At 48.6% G+C, this 19,383-nt stretch overlaps 1 protein-coding gene and 1 long non-coding RNA gene across 2 annotated transcripts; both read left to right on the forward strand.

The window, feature by feature from the left end:
* Positions 1-10,415: 10,415 nt before the first annotated feature.
* Positions 10,416-12,982, forward strand: LOC132327070 (uncharacterized). Its single transcript, XR_009486437.1, has 2 exons — positions 10,416-10,807; positions 12,298-12,982. It is a non-coding gene; the product is annotated as an uncharacterized LOC132327070 (long non-coding RNA).
* A 1,658-nt stretch (positions 12,983-14,640) lies between these two features.
* CDKN1B (cyclin dependent kinase inhibitor 1B) lies at positions 14,641-18,461 on the forward strand. Its single transcript, XM_059845810.1, has 3 exons — positions 14,641-15,256; positions 15,782-15,912; positions 17,193-18,461. The coding sequence occupies exons 1-2, from the start codon at positions 14,782-14,784 to the stop codon at positions 15,901-15,903; spliced, it is 597 nt and encodes a 198-aa protein (XP_059701793.1). The 5' UTR covers positions 14,641-14,781; the 3' UTR covers positions 15,904-15,912; positions 17,193-18,461.
* The last annotated feature ends 922 nt before the right edge of the window (positions 18,462-19,383 follow it).

Here is a 19,383-nt window from a genome sequence, read left to right on the forward strand (position 1 = left end):
AAGTCTTCTGCTATTAGATTTATATTTGGTCAATATAAACATATTTGGTCAATTTGGTCAATATAAACATATTTGGTCATGCAAATTGACCAAACATATTTGGTCAATTTGCATGAGTTCAGACCCAAATGAGTTCAGACTCATCCTTTCCAAATGAGGGCTTCTCATCTGCATATCCTGGCATATTCTATTGGAAAAGACAATCTAGTGGTCCTGTAGCAACAGCCTAGTTCCCTCAGAGAATCTTTCTGATGCTCCTTACTCAGATACCCCCAACTCCTAAAGGTGGAAATGGAATGGTCCAGTAGTTAAGCCTTCCTGAGGTGGGATGTCCAAAAAATTGCTGCAGCTGTTCTGCAATGACACCAATGACTGTCCCAGCTCCTGCCCACTGTCAACAATTCTCATTTGCTCTCTAATTATTCTGGAGGCAGTGTTAAGCCCATGCATCCTTCTAACACAATAAGTCTACTTTGCTACAGTGGAAAGCTGGGCATATGCACAATTGTTTTTCTTGAGACAGTTAAAGTTAAAGGCTCTTATTCTGAGCACAAGTGTGGTTCCACTCTACAGCCTGGTCATAAACCAGGAGCATAAACTGTCTTTTCTTTCTTTGCAGGAAATCTAACCTATGTGAAAGTGCTAACTACTTACAAGAAGGGAAAGCCTGTGAGCTTGGTCCAACACCCTTAACCCCTGGCAAAGCTCTCATTTTGTAATGGGACTTGGAAGATAAATTACTCTAATGGGAGGTATGAAGGTAAATTAAAACAGGGGTGTTAATTTGGGCTGGGTGTGTCTCTTTTGAAATGGATGAAACTGCCCTTCCTTTCACTGGGTCTGGATTTGCTGCCTTTCCCCTCCCAATACCTGTGGAGGAGCAGGTGTCCCACTCAGCTCAGGTGGGAGCCTGGGTGTGTGTCCTCAGCTCTCAGTCCTGCCCTCACCCCTTCTTTTTACCAAATCAAAAACAAGCCCAGAGGAATTCTAACCTGCTGGTTTTGTTCTGTTAACAAATACCAACCACAAACCTGTTTTTCTTGCTTCCTTGATGGAGAGGGAATGACAGCATATGGAGAGAGAACTGATGTTTGTGCTTGTGGAGGTCAGGAAGGCTGGAAGGGTTAAACAGGCCTGGGTTTGAAAGCAGTGGAGAAAAAGAGCATGACAGCAAAAATTATTAAAAATAAAGCCAAAACATGAAAACCAAAGACAGACTTGGGCAAAAGCTTTTTATGGGAAGAGTCGTATACACATATGGGATAAATTACAGAGAAAGGGCATGGAAAAATCCCCCATCATAAATGTATATTTAAAAGCAAAAGAGCAAGGGGGGGAGAAGAAGAGACAGGGGATGTTGCTAAAGAAACATGATGAGAAAAACAGTGGAGGAGCCAGCAGGAAATGGCAGTGAAAGAGCTGCCAGCAAAGGACTGGTGGGGCCAGTAGTGCTCTGGTTTGTCCAAGGCCTTTGTAACACCTTTCCTGCTTGACTTCATAGGGATACACATGGAAAAGAGAAGTAAAACACCTGATCCCTCCTTGGGGGAACTCCTGAGGACTGCAGGGCAGGGGGGAGAAGTAAGAGGAAGGGAGCACAGTACTCCTTGCAAAACACTCCCCTTGGCTGCCACCCAAGAATTCCTATGGGAACCTAAGGTGCTTCTGGCATGTGTGGTGCTAAAACAAACCTTATCTATGCCACAGAGAATTAGATCTGCACTGATTATCTGCACACACTGATGAGAGCAGCTGCACCCTTGACTGCTCTGGTTCCTACCTGCTCTGCTCCCAGGTTTATCCCTGCTTCCAGCCAGGTCTCATCGTGGCTGCAGCAATGCTGCTGAACTTAGCTTGTCCTTGTCTACACTTGCAGCTAATTCACATTCAGCCCTGGTTCAGCCGCTCCTGTTGCTGACACCTATTGTCAGCAGTCGGTAATTTCTTTTTTTAGGACAAGCCTACATTGCCCTGGAGCTCAGAAAGGGCCTTAAATTAGACTTAATTCTATTCAGATGTAGTTAGCAGTATTTAATTAGCACAGTCCCAAAGCAAAAGTCAGTCTATTCCTTGGATCACTGGAGTATATTCTGGATACTTTCCATACTGCTGCAGGAATCTGACTTATTTTTTTTAATTAATTTTTTTATTTTCTATCTTAAGCCCAAGAAATGTGCTGGGGCTTTTCAAGCACTTCCAGAGTAGGGGCCACATCTTAATAGACAGATTCCTTTGCAGATGGCTTCCTGCTCGTTTGCAATTGCAAAACTCCACTGAGGCAATTACCATGATTGCAGACATGGGAATGTGACATTAGGAAAGCATTTAATGTATTCTCAGCATCTGTTACAGTGCTGCTGCAAATGGAAACCTCGGGGAGATGCCAGCACTACAGGCAAGACTCGTTTCAATCGGGCTGACTGGGAGCTCACATCCAGTCTGAACTCAACGTGCAGGTACCCTCTGAGCCCACAGACAGACACAGGCACATCCAGAGGGTGATTCACCTATCCCTGCTGGTGTCCCAGAGAAGAGGAATGACTTGTGTTCTCATGGTGCTCCACTGGGTGGGAAAATGAGTAGTTCAGATGAGGAATCCCATTTTCCACAGCTAAAATGGGGTGACTCGAGCCCTGAGCTCTGTGGTAGCTGGGATTTTCATGTTCCACTGCAAACTGCCCCAGAAAGAATGAGCCAATGCTCATGGACTAGAAAGCTGACAAACTAGGAGATCTGCTTGCCAGAAGAGTTCAGTTTCCCAGAAAGTGATGCAGGGGCTGGCAAGATACTCTGTAGGAATAAGGAGAAAGGGGGATGTATCAGCAATAATGGAGATGAATCCCAGCCTCAAGATTAAAAGCCTGAGCTGTGTTATCCAAGTAGAGAACAATGCTCTGGAACTATTTCTTTTAACTTTGCTGCTTTTTCATCCATTTTCTCCCTTATTTCTATGAAGGTGCCAACACCACATGGCTAGAACCTCATGCTACTTGAATCCACTTTTAAATGGATGTTCAGAGAAGACTATTGAACTGCTTATCTTAGAGTCTGTTAGCTCTCCTCTAGTGAAATATTTTCATTTTGCGTGACATAAATAAATATCAGAACTAAAGAAATAGGCAGAGAGAATTAATAACATATATATTCATTTTAAAAAGACCTGTGCTTCAGGCCCTGAACTTGAAACAACCCCAAAAGACAAGCAGGAAGCCCCAGGCTGGATGACCTGGGAGAGCTTGTTGGTTGGGGTGCAGGTGGGATCTGAGATGGGAGCTGCTGGATGAGCTCTGTGCTGTGGGAGAGGACATAGCCATGATTTGAAAGAATTGATTCCTCCTTTCTGGAAAGGAGGAGTTTGAGGTTCTTCATGGCTGCAGATCTTGAGAGGAAAGGCTGCTGAAATGGTGCAGACTCACCCAGGTGAGATGGGTCTCCCACACAGGCTGGGTTCCACAGTTTAAAGAGATTTCACTTCCCTCATCCCCTCCTCCTGTGGGTTTTGGGGCTTGTGCAGAGCTGAGTGTTCCTTGCTGTTCCATGGCTTCCAGAAGAGCCTGCAGCAGCCATGGGTGGTGACTAGAGTAGGTCTTGAGAGCAGCAGGTCTCAGGCCAGAGCTTCCCACCTCAGCCTTTCCTACTACTCACCTACTTGGATCCTTGCTCCAAGTGCTGCTTCAGCTCCTCACACATCCACTCACATTGTGGGGGGCACTGGGATCCAGGGACCTCACAGCTTGTGAAAACCTCTCATTTCCTTTGGGAGACCTCCCTCTCATGTTGCATGGAAACCAGCTGGCAGGGACCAGCTGAGGACTGGGAATTCCCTCCATGGCTGAGCCCCTGGGGCCAAGACTGAGTGCCTACCATTTACTGACCTGGGGGTCCTGCCAACACTGCTCTTGGTGGGGTTGTGCTGTGAACCAGACCTGGCAGCTACACTGAATATTAAACAAAGCCCCACCCTTTATTACTGATTTAACCTGAGGCACTTCCCAGGCCCAGCTAATACCTTGGCCAAGAGGAGCATCCACTCAACTGAGGGAGAAGGTGAAACCAGGGTGAAAATGTGACTTTGAAGAAGTTTTGTTTTGGTGGCCTTTTTACAAGAGTCCAGGCCTAGATTAAAGAAGTTAGCCTGAAGCTTGGACTAATGTGATTAGTTTTAAATCAGCTGTTAGGGACAAACACACTGCTTCTTTGAATTGAAAGTATCTTTGAGCTCAAAGTACTAAAAGTACTTTTGAGCCTTTGAGTTTTTTAATCTGTCTGGCAGAGGGAATCCCATCCCCTACAAACACTCTGATGGGGCACTGCCACAGAATTCATCCAGCTCACCTTCCCCCTACTCCAACCCTTAACCCTCTGCCAGCACAAACATTAGCTCTGTGCTGACACAGGTTGGGGAAGTAGTCCTGTGGTTACTACTGAGTTTAGCATCTTCTTTCCTTCCTCAGAACAGGCCACTTTTTGACCTCCCTTTTCCTCAGTGGTGAAAGTACAACAGTTTGTATTGATTTTGTTGCTGCAAAATCATCTGGGTTATTTCCCTTGCACAACTCTTTTATTTCTGTTAATTTATTTTCTTACATTTGTTTAATTTTAAAGGCTTTGCTTAAAGTTAAGTAAGAGTAAGTGGCAAAGGATGGAAACCTCTTAAATTGGCTTTGTGACATTGTAGTTGTGGAGGGGATGGTGCAGCAAATTGTAATGTTTAACCCTGCCCTTCTGGTGCCAGGAGCTCAGCTAGGGGTTGCTTTTGGTACTGAAGCCCATCCCTTTGGTGTGTGCCCATCTGCAGGACACCCCACTCCTCCTCCTCCAGGATTTTGGGGAGCTCTGTCAGGCCATGGAGCACAGGGCTTGTGACAACTCGCTGATGCAACACAGGCTGTATCTGCTTGCTGCTGCCAGATTGGGGAAATCTGCAAATAATTGCAAAGTCTGCCAGTTTAATTGGATTGTGGTATATTTGCACAGATGGGTGAAGTCTTCCAGGCCAGTATTTTCGAGAGTGACTTAGCAGTCTCTTGGCTTTAAGGTACTCAATATGAGAGAACATAGAAGGGTTTCTGTGGATTTTTTAAAGAGAAGCACCCCCAAACTGAAGTAATCCAAACATCAGTCACCCAGAAATCCCTTGCCATAGAGACCTTGAGATGAGGGATCTTTCACAGTAGCTTTATGTAAGCCAAACTAAATTCATAAAAATAATACAAAACATCTTAACACATAATTTCTTCAGCAGAAAAATCCAGTGTGAATGTGTATGTGTGCAGGCATTTTTACAGGAAGTATGATGAATAAATGAATATTTGTAAAACAAAGGGAGAAGGACAAGAAGGACATTTTATTTCATGTGCGAGTCGGCTGTTGTTGTTGTTGTTGTTATTTTTTTTAATGAGGTACAAAATGTTACTGTGGAACATTGTCCCTGTGTGCTCTGGCCCTTTGCCAGGCCTAGAGTTCAGTACTTGGAGAAAAGAAAGCCTCATACTTTACTTTCTGAAAGATAGGCTGTTATCACTTGGTAGAGGTCAAAAAGGAAAAGAATCAAATTACTGATTAATTAAATACAAACTCTGTAAAATTGCTCAGAAGTAACTCGCCCCCAGGGCCCAAGCTACAGGGGCCCAATATCTGAATGTACAAAAGAAAACCAGTTTATTAGCATTATCATTAGCTTTATCTACCAAGAATTAGCAGGGAGACAAGAAAGCTGCAGAAGATGCTTCTGCTCTCACCAAGAGATTCCACTAAATCACCCTTACAAAAATCTGCAATTTGTAAGAAGAAACAAATGGCTATTTTAAAACATTGTCAGGAGCATTCACAGAAGCAGTGGGACCAACTTAAAATCACTTCAATTAAATAGAAATATTTTTCACAGGCAGCAAAATGATGTAGTCACACAATATCGATGTAACTATTTTTGAGAATGTTACCTTGGAGGTCTGCACTAATGTAATGAAGTCGAGGTGCCCTAGTGCTAAAGTCATTCTTGAAAACAGGACTTGAGTAGCTTTGAACGTAACCTCACCTTTGAACCTTTGGAAAGTCTTCCCAAATATTTCTCCAGATGGTATGTCCAGAGCTGAGGTCCTCTTCTCCCTTGTGCAGCCAAAGAGGACCTCAGCTCCTGGTGTGAGCACTTAACATTGCTCTGCTGTGTCAATTAGCTATTGTCTTTAATCTCATGGTTCTGAAGCCATGCTACTGCCAGAATCCTTGAATCTTTCCTTCACAGCAGAATGAGCTTCTGGTTCCTGTGGGTAAGGAGGAAGCCTCAGAAGAGCAGAAGAAATTATAAAGAACCCCAACATATTAATTTTTTGAAAACCCAGCATTATGAAATCCCTGAAGCGACTTTGCACCCTCAGAGCCATGCCAACCTCCCCCTTCCCAGCAGGCACCCTGAGGAGGCTTCTTGCCAACCACCCTCTAGAGCATTTAAAGGTGCTTACACACCTGAATGCCTTGGAGGAGCTGGCCCTGACTTCTCAGCAGGCTTTGGGTGGCCTGTTGGGTGGCTGACCAGGCTCTTCTGCATGCTGCGAGTTGGGGTGTTTGTTTCTAGCTCTGGGGCTAAGCAAGCCAACCACACCAGAGCAAGGCAATCCCAAGGCAGGGTCTAGCAAGGTCTCACAGTTTGCTCTGAAGGCTTGCAAGAAAAGGCTCCCCACTGGCCTGGGAAGCTCTGGCTGTGATCAGGTTCTTCAGCCCCCCTTGAAACAACAGGGTGCTGTAGGCTCAAAAAGACACCCACAGGGACAGATGAGGGCTTGGGTTAATTTTTGGTAGTTTTCATTGGTTTTGAAGGGCAAAGGAGTTCTGAGAGATTGACCATGGCTCGAGAGTGCTGGAGACCACCAGGAATAGAACTTCTGTAAGGACTTTGTTACACAGATCCAAGGAACAATTTTTGAGTCAGACCATAGCTTTTGCTGCTTTTTTGATTTCCCGCCTCTTTTTGCAGGCTTGGGGTGGGGGGCAACAGAAGAAAAGGAGGATTGGCAGGGCCTCTCATAGTATTAGCTATGTTTTGTAGCTGTCATTGAAGGCAGTTATTAAATATAAACTGTGATATTTGCAATGATAACTTTGTCCATTGCAAACATCTTGAGTGGATGTTGTTCTCAAAAAGCCTTTCAAACTAGAGATAACAAGGTGACAAATCCTTTAAAGTGATGCTTTCAGGTACTCCTCTTTGAATAGATGTCCCAATTTAGCTGCTAGCAGCCAGAACAAACCAAACAGCTTGTGAGAGTCAAATTCACAGCAGATTAGGCTTCTGCTCAGAGAAACATTTAACTCCTGATGAGGGAAACCCAGAACAAGTGCTGGTAAATAAAAGGCCTCTCTTTTTCCATCTTTCTCATGAAAAGCCACTGAAATCATGGCCACAGTGCATTTTGCAATAGACTGGCTTCAGTGAAAGAGTGTTTGCTTTTTGACTTGCCAGCTTGCTCTGCTTTTTTAGGCTTGGCTGGTTTAGGTCAGTCATGAACAGGTCAGGAGCACTGATGCAGCCCCTTGGTAACTGGGCTTAGGAGGCTCTTGCCCTGGCAGGGCCATCCTGGTGGGCATGGCTGGAAGGATGGTGGTGGAGCACTTCTTTTTACAAGGGCCTGGAGTCACAGGACAAGGGGGAATGGCTTCACACTGACAGAGAGCAAATTTAGATTGAGTATTAGGAAGAAATTCTTTCCTGTGAGGGTGGTGAGGCCCTGGCACAGAGTGCCCAGAAAAGGTGGGGCTGCCCCACCCCTGGAAGTGTCCAAGACCAGGTTGCACAGGGCTCTGAGAGACCTGGGATAGTGGAAGGTGGCCCTGCCCAAGGCAGGTGGGTGGAAAACTGGTTGATCTTTAAGGTCCCTTCCAACTCAAGCCATTTTGTGATTCTATGATTCTCTGAAATGCCTGTCACCTACCTCAAAACAATTTTCCCACTGCCAGATGCTTGCAGAATCCACTTTCCATCTTCCTCTGTAATAACATCCCATTACTGCAGGTTAATGCCCTGGCTTTTGCATCCCAGAGCTGTACAATTGCCTTGCTAGGTTGGTTAACACAAACAAGATGTGGTACTGTACAAACAGAACGTTTCCAATGGCTAAAAGTCTAAACAGATTAGGAAAAGGGTGAGGGAAGAAATGGAGGTGCCAAGAGTTGCAGCAATGTGCATGACATGGCCAAGGAAAGCCAGAACCAGAACTCAGATCCCAAGCCCTGATAGTAATCTGTTTCTTAATGCCATCATTTTGGTATGTGAGATGGGTCATCTTCCTTAAAGGGTTTAGAAAGTAGCCAGACCAGTTCCTCTGTTTATATAAGGAAGATGTTTGTAGACCTCTTGATCCTAAGGCAATTAATACAGCCCATTGGGGAAAGGAAAAAAAAAAAAAAAAAGAAAAAGAAAGACAAAAGTAAAAAGAAGGAAAAACAAGAAAAAGAAGAAAAAAGAAAGAAAAAAGGAAAATAAAAAGTAAAAAAGGGAACTGGGCTAGATTAGATTCTCATGTAAACAGCACCCAGAATGCCTAAAATTCTGACATATGCAGATGTTTTTACGTCGGGGTATTTTTTTGGTGAGTGGCCTCTTTGTGGTCAGCTGTAAGCACCACATTTACATAGTTCTGTATTTCTGAAAAAGCCTGTTGCATGAAGTTGGGATCCTACCAAATGAAGACAAAACACAACACTAACAAAAAACAACAAGCTCTTCCAACAATGTTCAGTAACTGACTTAGAGGTTAGTGCTGTGTTCTGGGAAAAAAAATTATCCAGGCACCATGTAATTTCAGGCACTAAAAACGTTACATTTCAGAGGGACATAACACATGACACAGGGTGTTTTTATTTAATGAATGGCTGTAAGAAATGGGGCCAGCATCCCTTCTCACAGATGAACGCCTTGTGCCAAGAGCATTGCTGTACAATGTGTCATCACTCGGGAACCTAAAGAATTGTACTTGAGAAAACATTGCTACAAAATATCATTCCCTTCCCAGAAAGGTTCACTTCAGGCTTTGTAGAAAAACAGGACAACTCATTTCCACTGCACATAATTCTTCTGTTGGGAAACTTTCTTAAAGGCATAGGTGGCAGAGCAAGGGGCTGGAAAACTCTTTAATCTCGTAGTGACAATAATAGCTCCTGGTTATTGCTGGTGTTCAGCTCTTGCTTTGGGCTTTTGATACTCAGAACTTTATAAACACAGAGCAGGTTAATCCTCTCCACACCCTGAAAAGGGAGAGGGGGAGAGGGAGAAGGAAAGGGAAGGAGAAGGGGAAGAGGAGGGAGAGAGGAGCAGAAGGGAAGGAACACAGAAAGGGAAAGGAACTTTAGCTGCTGTAAGAAGCCTCTAGTTAAGACTCTTATGTTAAAAATTTGCTATTCTAACAAAGTGGCACGAGTTATGTGATGCATTAAAGGAGAAGTCTTACAGACATGGAGTTAGTCTGAAGATTACTTTTTTTCTTATGGTGTGTTTTCTTCAGAGAAATTAGATCACTTCACAGCAAGTAATCAATTTACTGATTTAGGCCTCACCTCTACAACAGTAGTGTTTGCTGGGATAACTCAACATAATCACGTGCAAGTGTGTGTATTTATTTTTAGGGACTGTATATTAACATCCTCTTTCTTGTTCCTGGTTTGAAAAAGGAGAAGTTGGTTACCCAGAAAAGTGCATCCATCACTGCTGGCTGTAAGACACTTCTGTCTTCACCTGTGCTTCAGGGGCAGCTCAAGCTTGCAGCCTTCAGGGGCAAGTTCAATTTTGCACTTCAAACAAAATGAAAATCAAAAATAAAATTGTCTGAGCCAGACCAGAAGAGTCTTCCCTGAGACAAAATCAGGGTATTTCAGAAGGACTGCTCCTTTAGCAAGTCAAGGGAACCTGGTGATAAGCAGAGAGCTGCAGAGAGTTCTCTCTTTGGAGAATGAGTTCTCTCTTTGGAATGAGTACTTTCAGTGCTAGTAATTTAACCTGTATCTTCTGCAGACTTAACTGTGTAACCTGCCCCATGTTTATAGCACAGAAGAGGCATTTCTCACACAGCACCTGCCTTTTAAAACAAATCCCATTAAGGACACCCCAAATCCCATTAAGGACACTCCCAAGCTGTACCTGCAGCCAGCACTCCCACAAGGACTACTCAAAATCCCTGGGCTGGTGCTGGCACCTGAGCCCACCCAAGGCTGCTGCAGGTGCTGGCAGGGCTGGGAGCCCTGGCACCGCTGGCCCAGCTGCCCAGAGGGGAGCGGGAGCAGAGCCCGCAGCGGGGATGGCAGCGGGACCTGCCCAGGGACAGCCCGGCCGGGCACTGGGGACGCTGCCAGCAGCCCGGCCAAGTCCTGGCGCTGATCTCTGTCCTTAGGCTCCCTCTAGAGTTTACAGCAAATGAGCAAAAGGTCTCAAATGCCATTTACACATGAGGGTAGCGTCTTCTTGCCCCCCTAGGCATTGCTCTGCTCCTGGGCCCTGCTGGATCATGTCCCAGAGCCTTTGACTGAAGTGGCTCTTTCCTTCCTGACAGTCTCTGCTGGCTGAACCTCACCGGGCCCTAAACCTGCCCAGAAGGGAAGGGCTCCTGTTAAGTGAATATTGTAGGGTGAATACTTGGGGTCTGCTCCCCAAATCTCATGTCAGGCTCATCCCACATCTCTTGAAGAAATCAGCACTTGGCCTGAAAACCTGGAGAGGTGGGTTAGGAACAAACCTCCTCAAACCTCCTGATGGGTCATGCCATATCCCTACTTTCTTCATCCTCGACTCTGGAGGACACATCTTGGTGGAGGAGCTCAGGTATGATTCCCAATTTCCCCCTTATTTGCAAGAGAATATATGAAATCCCGAGCAGCCCAGATTCTTTGTGCGTGCGGTTCGGATGGGCTTTGCTGGTTCACTGGGCAGCCTTATAAAGTGCTGGGGAAGGAGGGTGGCCAAAAAGGAGACAGAAGGCTTGCCTAAGCGATTCTGGAGGAAAGAAAAACAGCGAGCAGCTCTGCCAGTGGAAAAGCCCAAAGAAGAGCGAGGAGAGGGGTAGTGGGAAGAGAGGGGACAGGGTGTCCAGAGCCTGTTAGAGGAGCCAGGACATTCTTCGCCCAGACCTCCCTACAAACACTCCTCCCTCCTTCCTGCTTCACTCTTCCAAGTTTTGTTTGGGGTTTGGGGTTTCGTGTTGTTGTTTGTTTTCCTTTCTTTCTCTAACCCTCTCCTCCGAGCTTTGACTGGCCGCATCTCCAGCTGAACCGGCCCCGGAGCGGGGCAGAGCCGGCTGTGGGAGGCTGCGGCTCTGCGGGGGCGGCTCAGCCCTGGCCCCGTCCCCACCCGCACCGCCTCCCCCGCAGCCCCACTGCTGTGCCCCTCTTTTGCAAGACGATGGCGCTCTGATCTTTTCCACAGCTTCACTCCGCGACTTTCGAGTATATTTTTTTCCTGTATATTTTTTTTTTCCACGCTTCACTGCTACTACGGGCGGGCGCCTGCCTCTGTCCCGATTTGCTGCAGCCATCGGGGGTGCCTGACTGTAAACAAAACACTTTAGATCATGGCAAGGTCGCTGCAGACACAGCCCTCTTTTTTTTTTTTTTTTTTTTTTCTCTTTTTTTTTTTTTTTTTTTTTTTTTTTTTTCTCCTCTGCAGCCGCAGCGATTTAAGGTGGATTGCCGAGATCGCGGGGAAGAGGAGAGGGGACGAGCCGAGAGAGCCGAGAGAGCGGCGGGGACCAGCCCCTATCCCCGAGCACGGCCGCGGATGCTCCGGGGATGCGGATGCTCCCACCCCGGGGGAGACACTCTGATTTTTTTTTTTTTTAAATTTTTCTCCTTAATTTTACCCCCTTTCCTGATAATTTGTCCCAGCGCGACCCCAACGTTTCCGGCGGCGCGGGTTGGGGGCTGCGCTGCTCCCCGGAAAGACGCGCAGCTACCGCGGCTGCGGGGGTACAGCCCTCCCCTTCCCTCTCCCCAGTCCCCCTGAGAGCGAGGTGGGGTGATACAGGAGAAGGGATAGAGGGATAAACAGAGGGGCAGACCACTCCTCTTTCATTTTCTCCGTTGCTCCCATCAGCGGCTTAAATTATTCGCGCCCCTCTTCTCCTCCCCCCCATCCCCCCCTCCTTCCACCCCTTTGGATTTAATTATTCGTGCTCAATATACTTGTACAGCATCCAGGGACTCAGTCTCAAGCCGTTGTACTAAGGGAAGTATAAACACAACAACAACAAAATATCCCCCAGAAGGTTCTTGTCCTACAGTAACTTGTTTTTTTTTTTTTTTTTTTCTTTTCCAAAGGCTTCAGATAAATCAGTGCTCTCAGTTGCACTGCCATCGTGGTCGTGTTGCTGCTGCTTTACTCCTGGGGTACAGAGTCTTTTTCAGATTTGGAAACCCACACTCCCCACACTTTTTTTCTTTTTCCTAGTTTGTGTTTATACTCTGGTACAACAGACAAGAGGGTTGCCTTTCCCTTGTGGATTAGGGAGACAAGCAGAGAATGGGAACTCCTCACCTCAGGAGTCGGGTGGGACACTCAGCAGGTTACCAGCAGGGAAAGCCCCATCAGCAGGATGAGCCCGGGGCATCCTCAGACACTTTCTGCACATCACTTACTTACAACTTCCTCCTGTGGATCAAAAAAACAAGCTCAGTGTCCCTACACCTGGCAGAGAAAATGAAGCTTGAAATGGAGCTTCCTTGCTGGTGGCAATGGAAGTCAAAGACAGAAAAGCCTAGAGAAATGGAGGTGAAATCCTGCAAATACAGCAGACGCAGGCCCACTTTTTCCATCTGATTGAGTTTTATCATGGACTTGCAACTTCAAAAAAAAACATCTCAGGTCCTGCAGGCATGTGAATATCAGCTTTAATTTTCTGCAAGTGAATTGCTGAAACTTGTAGTTTCTGAGAACAGTTGAAAAACAACTTCCAAGTACTAAAATCCCTAGCATACAAATAAAAATAACATGGCTAACAATGTATTTCAACCTTGTGGTTTTTAAACTATCTCATTTGTTTTGTTTTTGGGTTTTTTTTGCCTGTACACATAGTTATTTTTGAACTTGGGTCTGATGATACTGAGATTACTCTGCTAAGCGGTGCGAGCAGAAGCTGGAGGCCTTGAGTCTGATGATGGCCAGCAAAGTGCTGGCCTGGGCTTGAGCACTGTGCGAAGGTTGTGTCCTCTCTCCAGTGTGTAAAATCTCCGTGTCTTCAAGGCCAACCCTACTGACTCTCATCTCAGCCAGTTAAACCAAATTATATTGACCCCTGCCTTGCTGAGACAGCTTGCTACTTGTGTATCCCCCTCACCCTCCCACCATGAAGTTTGGGCAGGGTTGCTCTGCTTGCAAAGGAGACCTGCCCAGATGGATTGGTGTGAAGAGATTTCAGTGCCCTCCAAAGATTGAGTCACTGGATCTGGGCACCTGGAAATGTCATAACCTTTAGTGCCTGAGAGAACCCACAGTGTCACACAACACATTGGGGGGCTGCCTCGTCTGGTGAGTGAAGATGGCTGTGGAAAGGGCTCGAGGAAAGGGGACCAGAGAGGAGTGCACAATTCCCGGGCTCATCCCCGGGCCGGCGCTTATGCAGGTCCACCACACCTGCTCTGACTGTCCGAGGAAGTCGCTTAGAAAATCCCCTGGCTGTGACTCTGGTCATCTAATCTTTTGAGCAAGAAACCTCAATCCTATTTTTTTTTTTTTTTCTTTTCCCGAGTAGCTGACATCTGAAATCCCGGCAGAGGTTATTTTAGAGACGTTTCTTAACCTAGTCCTTTCTCTGCTGAGAGGGCACCAGATCGTCTTGGCACTAGGAGCCGCCAGCCCATCTCCGCAGGCAGTGGGCTCAGGGTGCTGCGGGTCAGGGCGCTGCGGGTCCGGGCGCTGGTCCCCGCGGCATGCCCCAGCCGACCAGTCAGTGGTCAGCCTGCCCACTGACCCCGAGCTTGCTCCAGCCCCGGACCTGGTCGGGGACGTGTCGCCAGAGCCCATCCCGGGCAAAGCAGAGCGGTGAGACGCTCCTGTCACAGCCCTGACTCAAAACCAGCCGTCAGCATTCCTCAGGCGCTCGGGCCAACAGCGGGATGGGGTGTGTGTTTTTGTGGCACAAACCCCGCCGGGCTTTGCGTGCTTTACAGAGGGATGAGAAGAACAGGCTCGGGGGTGCCGTCCCACCCCTCTCGTTTTTCCCTTCGCTCCCACCGTCCCACCTTTAGAGCCGGCGGCGGGGCAGGGCAGGGCCGGCCCGACGGGGCGGCGCCCGCCGCTATAACCAATGACACGGCTTCGCTGTTTAAATCGACTCGTTCCTGTCAATCATTTTCTTCTTCGTCAGCCTCCCTTCAATCGCCATATTGGGCAACAGAGAAAAGGGCTCGTCTCCCCTTGTTTTTTTCCGTCTCGCTTTTACTACGCGGCGGCGGTGCGATCGGCAGGGGCATCATCGGCATCAGCGCCATCGCCATCGGCGGCGGACCGGCACCGCGGGGGCAGCGCCGCGCTCCGCTCCTCACCCGCCCGGGGCTCCCCGGCGGCGGCAGCGGCGGCTCTCGGGGCTCATCCCCGGGCCGGCGCTTATGCAAGGGCGCCTCCTCGCCCCTTCTCCGCGGGCCGAGGGCGAGCGGAGCCGAGGCGGGGCCGCAGCGCGGAGCGGAGGCGCGGAGCGGAGCCGCCGGGAGGAGCCGCCGGGCGCCGGGAAATAAAAGGCGTCGGAGGCCGCGGAGAGAGAGCAGCGAGCACAACAACCTCCGCCTGGAGCCACAGCGTGCGGGGAGATGTCAAACGTCCGCATTTCTAATGGGAGCCCTACCTTGGAGCGCATGGAGGCCAGGCAGTCGGAGTACCCGAAGCCGTCAGCGTGCCGGAACCTCTTCGGGCCGGTGAACCACGAAGAGCTCAACAGGGAATTTAAGAAACACCTGCAGGAGATGGGGGAGGCGTACCAGAGGAAGTGGAATTTCGATTTCCAGAATCACAGGCCGCTGGAAGGCAGGTACGAGTGGCAAGCCGTGGAGAAGGGGAGCTCGCCCGACTTCTACTTCAGACCCCCCCGGCTACGGAAAGCCGTCTGCAAGTCCGCCGGCCGCCAGAGCTTGGATGTAAACGGGAATTGCCAAACCGTGGTTTTTGTCGGTTCTCAGGGAATCTCAGAGGACACTCACTGTGTAGCTCAAAAGACTGATGTTTCAGAAAATCAGACGGACTTAGCAGAGCAGTGCACTGCCCAGAGGAAAAGACCCGCGGCCGATGGTAACGTACCCCACGGCTTTGCCCCGCGTCCCACTCGTGTCAGCGCCGGCGCTCCGGCCCCTCCGCCCCTGCCACCATGGCACCGGCTCGGCGGGCCACCCCTCCCGCCCCTTTCCCCCTAAAAAAGCCCGGGTAGTGTTTGCAGTCCCGGGGGTCCCGCCTAGAGTGGGAGCCGGTAGATGATTTGCAAGGAAGAGCCCTTAGACGCGGGTCAGATCCCCCGACCCCTCGCCGCCCCACTGCGGGGACCCGGGCTCCTGCCCAGGTGGGAGGAGGTTCACAGCGCTCAGCAAAAAACGAATATGGATTTTAGCCGAAAAGAGGGAACTTGGGTCTCCTACCTAGGGAGTAGCCCAATTCCCCAACCCCTGCTCGCTTCACGCCGCCGATACCAGACACGGGGATCTGGGAATATTCCCCCTTGGTTCCGTCTATATCCCCTGGATATCGAGCAAATATCTGGAAGAAAAATATTTTAATACCTTTCCTTCCCCGCCCCCCTTGTTTTTAATTTTCCCCTCCTAGATTCCTCTCCTCAAAATAAAAGAGCCAACACAACAGAAGAAGAGGTTTCAGAAGACTCCCCCAGTGCCAGTTCAGTGGAGCAAACACCCAAGAAATCAAGCCCGGGAAGACATCAAACGTAAAGCGTTTAGGTCAGTTCCCTTTAGGGTCTGGCATTAGGATGCAAGTAAGGGAAAGAAGGGGTGACCCAGTGTCTGTCCCGCATCTCTGAGGGGGTGGGGAGGGGGCTTCGAGCCCCCTGTGGGCTCGCCGAGGGATGTTTTCTCCGAGGAAGGGTGGCTTTCCCCGAGCGCTCGGCAATGGGTGTGTGTTGGAGGGTGGGGAGTGGGAGGCGCGGGGCTTGAAAAGAACAAAACAAGGAGCGAAGCCCAGGCTGGGCTCAGCAGCGTCAGGGGGCTGGGGCAGGGGCTGCGGTGGGACTGACCCTGCCTTCCTGCAGGATGGGCACGGGGGCAGGGAGGGCCCTTTCCCAAGGACCGTGCGGGTGCAGGGACGGAGTTGGAAGCGCGGCTGGTGCATCATGTCAGATGCCAGCGGATTTCGGGGGGCTTCCCTTGTCCCCCGCCCCCGAGGCTTTTTCACCTCCACTGTCAGCCTTGACGTCGCATGTCGCGGCCACCTCGCACTGCGGGAAAAATAAGTCAAGAAGTTGGGTTTAAGGGGAATGCGGGCACTTTCTCAAAATCCGAGCAATGCAAGGTTGTTTTGTTTTTGTTTGGTTTGGGGTTGTCGTTCCCCCCCCCCCCCCCCCTTTTTTTTTTTGTTTCAGTTGTTTTGGTTTGGTTTTAGAGGCTGGCAGGGGGAAGGGAGCGGGTTAATGAGAGGCTGGGTTGTGCAGCTTTTTTTTTTTTTCCCCTTCCTTTTTTGCCTTTTTTTTTTTTTTGTTTTTCTTCTCCCCTACCCCCTTTCTGTTGTTTTGTTTTAAGGCGAAGGCTGGGGCGGGGAGAGTTGGTAAAAATTACGCTGGCGGTTTGGGAGCCGAGGTTAGGAGCGAGGTTTACAATAAAACGATTTGCGATTGTGCAGAGAGAGAGAGAGAGAGATTAAGCTGTAAAGCAGAAGTTGCAACAAATTAGTCCCGCTGGGGTGAGCCGTGGCCGAGCGCGGCCCTGCGAATGCCGCTACTCCCTCCCGCTTTTGGGGGTGGGGGCACGGGAGGGGTCCCCCCGCGATCTCCGCCGGGGGATGGAGGGGCCGCGGCCGCTGGCAGCGGTGCGGGGAGCACGGCCCGAGGCGGGGGGGCGGCGGGGGCCCCGCCCGGGCTGGGCCCGCCCGCCCCGGGGATGCGGTGTCGGTTTGAACCGGTTGCGCCGCGGATCGCGTTTCTTGTCGATGTTTTCTAATCGCTTTCCCCCGTCTTCTTTTTTTTTTTTTTTTCTTTTTTTTTTTTCCTTCATTATTCCCGTTGCAGAGCAAAGGATGTGCGCGTCCTCGTTCGTCGGATGCGGCGGGCGGCGATGAAGAGAGGAAGATGTAAAGTTGTAGTGGGAAAGGAAAAAAAAACATATCGCCGATCTCCGGGAGATGGAGGTCCTGTACAAGCACTGAAAAAAAAACAAAAAACAAAACAAACAAACCAGCAACAAAACAGCAGCAACAAAAAGCAAACAATAACACTAAATTTTAGGCACTCTTAAAAGACCTGCCTCTAAAAGCATTGGATGTAGCATTGTGCAATTAGGTGTTTCCTTATTTGCTTCATTGTACTACCTGTGTATATAGTTTTTACCTTATGTAGCACATAAAACTTGTTGGGAGGGGGGAGGGACTGGAAGAGGGTGACCGATTGGAACTTGCTTTCACAATCTAGCAAGCCAAGAAATCTATGAAGAGAAGCAGTGTAGGTTTTGTATTACTTAAAGATGTATTGTCCCTTTAAGTGGGTCTACAGTGTTTTTTCTCTTTTTTTTTAAATTTTTTTAAGAATTTTTTTAAATGTCTCATCGTGGTAAGTGTTCAGAGCAGATTATTGTGAAATTTCTTCCTATGGCATTGAACTGAAGAGGTGGGAGCTGTGATGATTCCGCTAGGTAGTAGCAGAAGTTCCCCGCCTTCCCACACCCCCAAATCCATATACCAAAACTGATAGCCTGTAAAAGTTGTGTAAAATGATCCCACCTGATTACAGTGCCTGATTTTATTTTATTTTTTAACCTAATCTGGAAGGTTTTTGCTCTGAATCTGGAATATTGTTCTTTTCTGATCTGACCCACTTCCTGAAGTGTTTGTGTGTGAGAGGAAAAGGGATACTACATCTTTAACAGTATTTCTACGTTGCCTGTGTACCTGTATGTAAAAATAAAAAAAAAGTTTGAAGTGTACCTGTGTACATAACTCTGTAAAGACACTGAGAAATTATACTAACTTATTTATGTTAAAAGATTTTTTTTTAATCTAGAAAACAATATTTTTTCCCCATAAAGCCAAAGTGGCATGTTTTTGTGCATTTGTAAATGCTCTATTTGGTAGACTTTTTAGAGGGTTTTTTCAGTTTGTTTTTTTTTTTCCTCTTTTTTTTTTTTTTTCTTTTTTTTTTCTCATAATTAATATGGCTGTGCTTAAAAGATTGCAGACTGAGCCAATTTAATTTTTTTTTTGTAATGTGTGGGGGAAAAAAAAATCCAGATTGATATTGTTTCACATCAAGCAATCAATAAAGAAAACTGCCATATATAAGAAATATGGTCTTCATTAGTGTGTGTTTCAACGTCCCTCAGCCTGGCACAGGAGGAAATAAGATTGCAAGAAATAACTAACAGTTTTCCTTTGAGTATCCATCTCTTCACGGGGCTCTGGTAGTGGTGAAAGTAAAGGATGCAGCACCCTTAGTGCAGCGATGCCATTTCTTCATGGAAGGGTGCTCAGGCACTGGAGCGAGCTGCCCCGGGCAGTGGTGGAGTGACCATCCCGGGAGGGATTTCAGACATGTGGATGTGGCGCTTGGGGACAGCGTTTAATGCTGGGTTAACAGCTGGCTTCAAAAGAGGGCTTTTCCAACACAAATGCTTCTGAGTCTCCTCTATGGTAATTGGGAATGATGTGCCCTCTTGGTATAAAAGAGTGGAATTTCCTGTGTCAAAATGTTTTTGGGGTTTGGGGTGGGGTTGGTTTTTTTTCTTGAGAGAGAAGAGGTATATTTCTTGCACTAGTCCCCTGACTCCTAAGGCTTCAAACTCGAGCCTAAAAGAGCACCTCCCGGGCCGCCATCGGAGAGCCAGCGCATCCCCGGCATTCCCGAGCTTGTCCCTCCGTCCCTCTCTGCCGGTGACCGGAGCCCCGGGGCATCTTCCCCGGGCGGCGCTCGTGGCTATCAAAGATGGCGCCTCGCCCGCCCCGGGTCCGGCAGATGCCGGCAGAGACACCGGCCGCGCTCTGCCGGCCCTCAGCAACGCCGGGGATGCCGGGCCGGACACGGGGAGGGCTGGCACCGCAGGGTGCCGGAGGGATGCCCGCGGGTGCGGAGGACGGCGGGCGCTGCCCGGCCCTGCCCGCCAAGGTGCGAGCGGCCCCCTCAGCCCGGGGATGCGGGGGAGCAGCGTTCTCAGCCCCAGGGCTTGCGAGGAATAAATAAACACGTAAAAGAACACGGAACGGGGGCGGAG

The sequence above is a fragment of the Haemorhous mexicanus genome, chromosome 5 (genome assembly GCF_027477595.1).
Source record: "Haemorhous mexicanus isolate bHaeMex1 chromosome 5, bHaeMex1.pri, whole genome shotgun sequence".
NCBI classification, from domain to species: Eukaryota; Metazoa; Chordata; class Aves; order Passeriformes; family Fringillidae; genus Haemorhous; species Haemorhous mexicanus.